Here is a 10,263-nt window from a genome sequence, read left to right as displayed (position 1 = left end):
TTGGACTGTTGGTTAATTGGACCGTTGGTCAGCAGTTGCGATGACTCCTCCAGAGGTTCAGGAGTCATCGACGACGGACACCCCTCCAGGCGTTCCGGAGGCGAAGGTGGCCACACCCCCGGTGGTTCGGGAGGTGGCGGCAGTAATTACTCCTCCAGTGGTTCCGAAGGTGCCTGAGAACGTCACGCCTCTGGAGGTGCCTGACGACATTGCACCCTCGGAAGCTCCGGTTTCTGAGGCTGACACTCCCTCAGCAGTTCTTGGTTCTGCTGGGGGAGACTCTATGACTTTTGGTATGCCTTGGTCTAGGAGAGGGACTCTCTAGACCAAGGTACAGTATCGTCCAAAGACCAAAACTACCTGCACCAGTCCTGCATTTGGGTCCTGCCTGCTTCCTGCCATGTCGATGGCTCATTGTGACATAATCACTAATACTACTAACCCTAGCTAACCTATCTATCCATCTATCCTTCCATCCCTCTATCTGTCTGTCTATCTGTCTGTTTATCTGTCTATCTATCTTAATCACAATAATTAAAAAACAAAAACATTTAAAAATTTACCTCAGTGGCAAAATTTAATCACTTCTGCAGACCAGATTTGGGGAGTTTGCAGAACTCCCTAAATCTGGGCCAGAAGTTTGAACCCACTGTCCTCCACTGAAGAACATCCCAAATATTCCAGGTGTTGTATTTTTCAGTTTTGTTGACTGTCCCCTTGACACCAGTACACCAACTTAAAGCAGGCAGTAACTGACTGACATGTTGACTTTGTTTCCAGTGGTACTTATTAGCAGATGTTGATCTGCTAGTATCTAGTGTCTGTACTGTTGGTATGCTGTTGTGTTCAATCATCAATACAAAAAAAAGTAGTCAAGTACTCACATCAGGGATGGATTGTCACAGGAAATAAAACACATGGAAAATCACTTGAAACTCATGAGGGACATTTTATGTCACCATTAAATTAGATTTAGTCCAGCTGGGCTTCTGTCATTTAGTACAGTTTATTTCAATGTGTTTGTTGTCAGCAAATCAAGTGTGGTCCGATTACAGTATATAGTTACGTCACTGTGAGCTACAGGGTGGGCAGGTTTAGTTAAGATAATTGTTAATATGAACATAAGTTGCTAAAAGCCACAAGGAGATAATGCTAACCTATACATTCTGGTAATTGAAAAGGACTCAATTGGCTAAATAAAAATGCCCTATAAACATTTTAAAATTATAGGAATGACATGTTTAAATAAGTCATGATTTAGCGTTAGCCATGATAATGGCAAAATGCTAAAAGTTAGCTTGACAAATTCCCTTTGATTCAACCTTCAAACCCCAACCTTGTGAGGTGCCTGCCTTGTGCCAAATCTAGACATAAGCAATTTATTGCAACACAACAAAACAGTGTCAAACAATGACATCACTGTTGAACATCCGACTAGGATTACAGTTCCCTCAGTTAGGAAACATCAGACAACACGTGAAGAGTTCCCAGGACTTTACTAAGGACAGGAGATCATGCCTGGACCAGATGAAACCATGGCTTCGTGTGATGAAACATTCTGTTTATTTTTGCCCCTAAGATTGAGTAGAGACACAAACATGGGTGTGTCCACACTAATTATCAGTGCAGCCACGAACTTCCACGAGTTTTAGACCACACATGTGTCAATCTGTGTCAAAGCATGTTGCAATTCATTAAAAATAGGATGGTAGTTAGTATTATTTTTATTTTATATATAAATATAAATATTATAATTTAAAAATTATATGTATTTTTATTTTAGCACACATCCTTGGGGTTATTTTTTAAAATATTTTTGGGCAACCCTGAGAATTTTATGTATGTTTTTTTTTTTTTATTTCTAGATAATATTTACCAATCTATTTTTTAAGCTAAGGTTAACCTATTTCTGAGGTGCCTTTTAATTGAACTTTTATTAGTTTTGGCAACTAAGTAACTAACTAATTTTTTGGGGGCATTTATTATTTGTCTGTAGTAAAAATATATCCATACAGAGTGGACAAGTACAGATCACCTGTGAGGCTGTTTGTAGAGAGACTTTTCTCAGATTCTGCTGAAACATTCTGTTGCATTATAAAGCCTTTAATACAATCAGACGGAACAATGTTCACCTCATAGTCACAGTGCAAAGGCAACCCTTTCAACACCCCAAGTCAATCACTTCCTGCAGTCAGTACTTCCCTTTCCCATAAGGTGGCGTTATTTTGGTTTTGCCTTGTTTGTGTATTGTGTTTGAACAGTCCGTAGAACAAAGACTCATATTCACACAATTTCCATGTGTTTTATTTCCAGCTCAGGTCTGACCTGCAGCAGTTGATCTGTTTAAACATAATGAGTTCTCAGTACAAAGAGTTCAAATACCTGCCTACGTCTGCCACCAGTCAATCAAGACTCTTCTTCTTTTTCTTTCGGCTTTGTCCCTTTTTTTTTTTTTTTTCAGGGGTTGCCACAGCAAATCATTGTTTTCCATCTCTCCCTGTTCTCTGGATCTCCTACCCTGACTCCAACTATCTGCATGTCCTCCCTCACTGCATCCATATATATCTCCTCTTTGGTCTTCCTCTTTGTCTCCTACCTGGTAGCTCCATCGACGAACATTCTTCTACCAATGTATCCACTGTCCCTCCTCTGCACATGTCCAAACCATCTCAATCTGGCTTCTCTAGCTTTTTCTCCAAACCTTCCTGTCTGTGTTGTCCCTCTAATGACCTCATTCCTGATCCTGTCCATTCTTGTCACTCCTAAAGAGAATCTTAGCATAATAAAAAAGTGACAAATCAAGATTTACTTTAGGCACCTTCCTGATTCACTGGGTTTTTTATTAAAACAAGTGTTTTGTCTCTGTGATACCTTTAAACTACTGAGGAAGAACAAGGGAAAGAAAAAAAAACTGTGGATTTAAAAACTAGACGACATCAGTCAAACAACATCTAGACCTGATGGGGAAACACCACTGTTTACACAGTCAGTCTGTCACTCAAGTTCTCAATGTTCAGGTGTGATTTCACAACGGTTTTTCAGTGAGGAAGACATATATATTAGACATATTCTACATATTCTTATACAAACTCGTCTGTAATATATATATATATATATTATATATATTATCAAAAACACAAAGAAACAGAACAAGGTTTAACATTATGTTATGGACATTAACCTGGTGTTCATGGCTGCAGACCCCTGATTTAGGAGATCGCATTTCTTATAATATAAATACATGTAGTTTTATTTGGTTTGAGTTTTCCCCTTTAATTTGATGTCTTTCTCCACATTGAAGTGCAGTAACTGACGCCAGAACCTGCTGTCTACACTCACATGTCTACACTCACATGTCTACTGAACAGACAGTTTCACTTTCACCAGCTAGAACAACGTCTGTGACTTTTACAGCCTGTTTACAGATCAGGTGGTGTAAAAGAATCGTGATGTCATAAAGTAATAAATATAAAATTGTGAATTACTTGAATATATTAGTCACACAGATTCTGACCACTACATACCCTTCCAGTAAACACTAGAATGGACTATGGCCCGTTCAGTTTTTTTTATTTGGCTGCCAAAATTTTCCAAATTATATAATGTATTTATATTATCAATATACTTTTGCTTTTGCCCTGCACTACCCACATTTCCCAGATAGATTGCGTAAAAAATGCTAAAAGCATTTTAGTATTTTAGCGTTTATTCATTACTTTTACATGTCATTTATGTTATATCAAACGAACACTCCATCTCTCTGCTCCTGACCCAGCCCCCCTGTTTAATTTTAGGACAATTGTGGCCCACGAGTCAAAAGTTTGTCCACGCCTGCCATAGACGTTGTCCATGGATTGTCAATGGATGGAGCTGTGGTGCACAAAATCACATGGTTGGGCCGTAGTCCGCCTGCTAGATAAATTAAACTTGTTTCTTAGATAAGAACCCTCCCTAAAATTAAATTATATTTTAATTAAATAAATAAAGCCAACTACTGTTTAAGGCATACTGAATGACAGAAAAATATCTCTAGTCAGACTTTGCTGTTGCTCATTTTATAAAAAAATAAAATCATCTGACTTCAATTTTCAAGGACAAATGATATTGATTTAATTATATAATGTATACTTTATAATTACATAAAGTATACATACATATATATGTATATATATATATATGTATATATAAGTATACTTTATGTTTTGAAAGCACACAGAATGGGAATTTGTGGCACCATTAAGTTCAGCCATACGAATTGAAATTGGTATAAAAACATTTATTTCAATGTATGCAAACATTTTATTTACAAAACACATAAATATATTTAAATTATCAATGAAGTGAAAGCTGTACATTGTTTTACATTTGAATTTTTTTGCAAACAAATAAATATAAGGGACATCACAGCATTTGCCTTTCTATTACTGTAGGACACACAGAAAACAGAATAGATTTTTAGTGTCTGTGTTTGAGCAGTTGGTGTTCTGGTGTCGGTGTTCTAGTGGTGCTGCCTCAGACACACACGTCTCTGAGGTAGCTGATGTCATGTCGACACAGTGGGCAGGTACCAAACTGCTGTAGGTATTTTGGAGTGCAGGAGCGACACAGACAGCGGTGGTGACAAGGCAGCGTGATTCTGGCCTCATGATCCAGGCAGACTACGCAGTATTTGTCTGTGATCAGAAGAGAGGAAGTGTTAATGTGGAAACATCAGCACAAACACAACAACATCATCCTGCTGCTGTGTGGGAGGAAATGTCCAAAACTGAAGGGTCTCACCTGCTGTGACATCTCTGTCTAGGTCAGAGACCCTGTCCTCAGAGTCTTCACAGAGTTTGGACACAGTAGAAATCCAGCTGTGGATATTGTCAATGTCAGATGAGGTGAGAGGTTCAGGAGCAGGACAGGATCTTGAAGTGGAAATCAGAGCCTTTTTCTCTGAGCCTGCAGAAAAAAGAGTGAGACATTTAACATTTAACATTTAAATGTTGAAAACAGGCTGTAAATCCAACAGTCCTTCAAGGTTAGTTAGTTCATAGTGAACTCACCCAGGAGGAAAACAGAGCAGGTTTGTCCATAGATGTCAATCACAGCCCACAGTGGCTTACTCAGGTCCACACCGGACAGTAGTTTTTTCTGTCGTCTGCTGCGGTCGTTTGTCACATAAACGCTGCCGCCGCCAGAGACCCAGAACTCCAGCACTGACCCCGGTTGGCAGTAGGACTCGTGCACAGGAGCCATCCAGTGCCCGGGGCTGTCACTCAGATCAGGAATGGCCAGACAGGGGAGCGGCAGAGATCTGGCTGAGGGCGGTACATTTGTGAAACCCAGACGCACTGTCCCCTGCCACCTGTGAGAATCTCTTTCCACCCTCAGGCGAACCTTCTCCTGGGCCTTCAGAGGACGGCTGCTAAACACCAGGCCGTTTTTAAAGGTGGTGTCGTTCCTCTCTGCCAGTCGACAGCCTTGGCTCAGACGGACCATGTCTCCTACAGCCCGATTGTGGAAGGTCAGAGGTCCAAGGCAGGACGAGCTGCACTTGTGGGTCTGCTCTGTTACAGCAACTGTGGAGACAATTACACATTAATGTTGAGGAGATGCTAGTCTTTACTGACAGCTGCTTTGTGAATAATAATAATAATAATAATAATAATAATAATAATAATAATAATAATAATAATAATAATAATAATAATAATAATAATAATAATAATAATAATAATAATAATAATAATAATAATAATAATAATAATAATAATAATAATAAATAACATATGAAGAAAAGTATCTCACCAGAGGTTTGGCTGCTGCTCTGCTTCACCATGATGAATAGACACTCAAAGTTTTCTTCTCCAGGTCTTGACAGCAAATGTGTTCACGTCTGTGTTTTTCTTTCAAATGTGTTTGACAGTGAGTGTCGGCTGCCTTTATAGCAGGAGCTGCACATGTTAAACCAAACAAAGCTACAACACTAACGAATGTGTAGGGGGGAGTGTCTGACTGACAGGAGGGGAGGGCGGGACCTGGGAAATTTACCAGGGTGTTTGGACGAGAGGTGCAATAAATCCAGTTTGTCCAGTTATCAGTGACACCAGTCGAACAAAACAAATATAACGTTTTATTACAGTTTCTCGATTATGTGTGTGTATTTTACAGCAATGGTTTGTGCTGAACTCACGGTCGAACACATTTTGTTGAAAGTTTAAACCTGTTACATGTCACACTGTGTATGAATGTAAATATCCTGACCCATTTTCACCGTTTATTTGTAGTACAATATACTACTTGAGAATCTCAGCGTCAACGAGAAAGAGACTGAGGATGAAATGTGAATGAGTCACTTTTATTACTATATATCACATTTCAGGAAACATCATTCAATTTACCGGCTTTTGTAACGTGTCACAGTTTGATGAAGCAGATGAAGTCGTTTGAAGGACTCGCAAACGTTTAGTTTTCCGATGTCATTGCATTAAACAGTTTTCTTTAAAAAGATGAATAACCAGTCAGTCAAAGTCAGTTCCCTTAGTAATTCCCAAATGTACACAGAATTAAAACGGTGCCATGTTCGCGTGCAGTAACGTGCCCCTTTACGTTTTTTAAGAAGTGAACCCAAATATATCTACAGATGTGTGATATTCAAAAAGTAGACACTACGTGAAACTTTGTCGTCTTATCTGCTAAATGTTGATACCTGTAGTGCCTGTGGTAATACGGTGTGTTTAAAATTTCCCGATAATTTTTAGAAAATTGAATCGGGAGTTGTTTCAAATGTAATATATATATATAACTTCTCACTGGATTTTTCTAATAAACAGAGCGGCCATCATTGAGTAACGTACGCTCACAAATTCAGTCTTTTCATTGGTCGCTGCTCCAAACCATGTGACAGGAAAAGGCCATGTCATCCAAAAATGACTGCATTACTTCATTGGAAAGTTACTAACTTGAGTCAGTTCTTCTCAGAAATCCCCCATCACCTGACTTCAACGGACACTGAAGGCTGCGGAGAACTAAGGGAAGTTATTTCGTTATGGACCGTTGCTATAAATCTTTTTTGTTTTTGTTTTATTATTATTTTACATTATTTCGTTCGAAATCACGTCATCTCCGAAAATCACTCCACTCTCAATGATTGCATGCTTTTATAAACCAAACAAATAAAATATCGACGAATTTCTAACACAGCTTTTAAACACTGCAATAGAGATTTGGATGTCTGGGGGAAAATCACTTGTTTCTCCTTGTACTTTGGATTTGTGGAAGACGAACCTTTAGGTTTCAAAAAATAATCGAAGATACGTTTTTTTATTTTACGATTATTTACGTTTTCTTAAATTATTCAAATTTTATACGACTCACAACACTGTTTAAATGTCTGTACATACACTATGAACTTATATTTAAATGAGTTTTGCTGATGTTTCAATTTACGTCAGTCAGAATTTTTAAAATATTTTTTCCTGAAAAAGATGTTCAGATAGGAGCGAGACAGAAGTTTGTGACGCAAATTTTCGCGTCACACCTTTTTGTTTTTGCATTGTCTGTGTGTCAATCAAACAGCTGCAGCGTAGTTGTAAATTTCAATTCTTCCCGTCAGTCAGATCACAGCTGATAAGCTAAACACTACAACATACAAATAAACACGGTTTACTGATTATTCCTTCACCGGTTTTGTTCTGATCCTGACGTCTCACGTTTCACAGAAATCTTATGGGTGATTGAGGCACAAGATGATCGTGAAAGTTCACATTCCGAAGTTACATCTGACCCCTTGTGGCCAATATAGGCCGTAGCAGCGTATATGATTAAAAGTACAGTGAAAATTCTCTTGAATTTTCCATATTAAGAATGGTTGTAACAATAATAATAAAACGTCTATAAGTGTGCAGTGGCGCAACATGTTTCCTCTGCCCAAGTTGGACAAAATAAGAATAAATTATATTCCTACAAACTGTACGTATTTATCAAACCATAACCACCTTGTGGTTTACTTTAACCTAATTACGTTCCTATTTTTTAGCTAAATTGAAGCGTATGTTTAATATTTGGTATATTCTCATCATATTATAATTATGTTTACCTAGGTAAAAAATAATTGTCGCTGCAAACAATGCAGAAGATTCACTTATAATACTGTAACCTTAGTTAATTGACACCAGCACCAACTGCAGTCTACTTACAAATCTACTTACAAATCTGTACTTACAAATGCACTATTTGAGTTGTTTTTGTTGTTTTTTAAGTTTTGGAAATTTTATTATGTGTTAATGTCTTAAAATTCCGTTTGGTATTAAAAACGAATGCAACCATTACGTTGTGTCTCATACATTTTCAGGAAGCTCCAAAATGCTCCATGATATTTAGTACACGTGTTAATGTTTTTATTCAGTTAAATAGAGATCATTCAATATACAGTAATTACAATGACAAGCAATAGAACGTTTACTTACAAATCTACTTACAAATCTGTACTTACAAATGCACTATTTGAGTTGTTTTTGTTGTTTTTTAAGTTTTGGAAATTTTATTATGTGTTAATGTCTTAAAATTCCGTTTGGTATTAAAAACGAATGCAACCATTACGTTGTGTCTCATACATTTTCAGGAAGCTCCAAAATGCTCCATGATATTTAGTACACGTGTTAATGTTTTTATTCAGTTAAATAGAGATCATTCAATATACAGTAATTACAATGACAAGCAATAGAACGTTTAAAAAAGCATCCATTGGTATGAGAAAACCAGTTGAAAAAACATACAAAACAAAAAAACAAACAAACAAAAAACAAAACAAAAAAACCAACCAACCAAACAAACAACCCCCCAAAACGTTGGCCACTTTAGGGCGTTGTTTCACTGTCCATGTTTTGAATTGGCAGTACTGTACACTATACACATACTGTACTTCAACACAGAGATGGCATGGGATGTAATTTGCATAATTGACATTACAAATTGTAAAACATGAAATTATTAATGTGTGCTGTTATTTTTGACACTTTTTTTTCAATTTTCCTTTATTCCTTTATTTTACCAAAGTAGATAACATACACAATAGTGAGTTGAATTGGACCTTCAATGTCTGATCTCACTGTAGACTAGTGAAATGTTTATCTTAGATAGAGAGAGAGCAGCTTCTGGGGGTGGAAGACTCCAGTAGGCGTCTGCTGACTAATGTCTGAGAAAAAGGAAACACTGCAAAGAATGACAGATAAACCTCTCAGAGACTCACACGTTCACTGTGGACGCAGGAAAAACAGCTGATCTGCAAAATGAGGGACAACATTTGGAAGAAACAGGAGCATTAGTGTGTTTGACTTTGCTGCAGCCCCCTTCCCTTCCACACTCACATCCCCCGACCCCTACACCAAGGCCTGTTGCTGGAGCAGCAGATAGAAATACTGAGGCTTCTGTTAAAAAGTTTGCGTGGTTGTGGGGTGGCTTTATGCATGCACGTGTGTGTACGTACATTGGTCACTCATTATTCAAGCGTTGTACACAAACCCACTGATCAGAGTGATGTTGCTGCAGTGGTTCACTGAATATTTGATCACATTCCATTTTCCTACAGAAGTTACAGATTATATCGGCAGCCACGTTTAGACTAGATGTTTCAAAATCTTGTGGTTTCCCATATAAATCTGTCCAAAAGGAAACAGCACACATGGAATATTTTTTGTCAGATTCTTAAACACAAACCCAAGGAACTAAATGATAGAGCTATGAATAAAAGAAAGAAAGAGTGAGCAATTATCGTTGTTGTGAGTTAATTCTGATGATGTGACCTCCCCTGCTACCCTACAGGTGGTGCTCTAAAAGCAAATCTTAGACCATGAGTTGAATGCTTAATATGCTAATGGCCTTAACCCTTTTTTATAAAACCAAGAATAACCTTTTACTGTTTGATTGCCCAGCTGACCAGAGGACTCACAAATTGTTCATTTTGCCCCCGCTTGTTACTGAAACCACAAAAACATGATAACACAAATATATGTAACACAAATTCTTGTCTTAAATATTTCTCAAAGTTACATTTTTTTTACATTTATTAAAATAGTAATTTCTACTCTGATACAATGCAACCTGACAGCACCACTACACTTACATAATAAAAGTGTCAATTTCAGGCTGATGCTCCACAGAAATACTCAGAACATGAGCCAGTCAAGCAACTTGTTACTCCTTGATGATTTCCACTACAACCAGCTGTGCACCAGTCTGTGATATATATATATATATATATATATATATATATATATA

General features: G+C 37.6%; 1 protein-coding gene across 1 annotated transcript; it reads right to left on the bottom strand.

The window, feature by feature from the left end:
* Window positions 1-4,262: 4,262 nt before the first annotated feature.
* On the bottom strand, window positions 4,263-5,902 carry neurl3 (neuralized E3 ubiquitin protein ligase 3). Its single transcript, NM_001297583.1, is given in 4 exon segments — window positions 4,263-4,673; window positions 4,780-4,944; window positions 5,049-5,564; window positions 5,794-5,902. Coding segments are annotated over 4 exon segments (873 nt in total). The 5' UTR covers window positions 5,825-5,902; the 3' UTR covers window positions 4,263-4,512.
* Between the last annotated feature and the right edge of the window lie 4,361 nt (window positions 5,903-10,263).

Source organism: Cynoglossus semilaevis, chromosome Z (assembly GCF_000523025.1).
Source record: "Cynoglossus semilaevis isolate Cse_v1.0 chromosome Z, Cse_v1.0, whole genome shotgun sequence".
Lineage (NCBI taxonomy): Eukaryota > Metazoa > Chordata > Actinopteri > Pleuronectiformes > Cynoglossidae > Cynoglossus > Cynoglossus semilaevis.
Note: the sequence above shows the minus strand (reverse complement) of the source record. Positions and strands in the feature narration are given on the sequence as shown.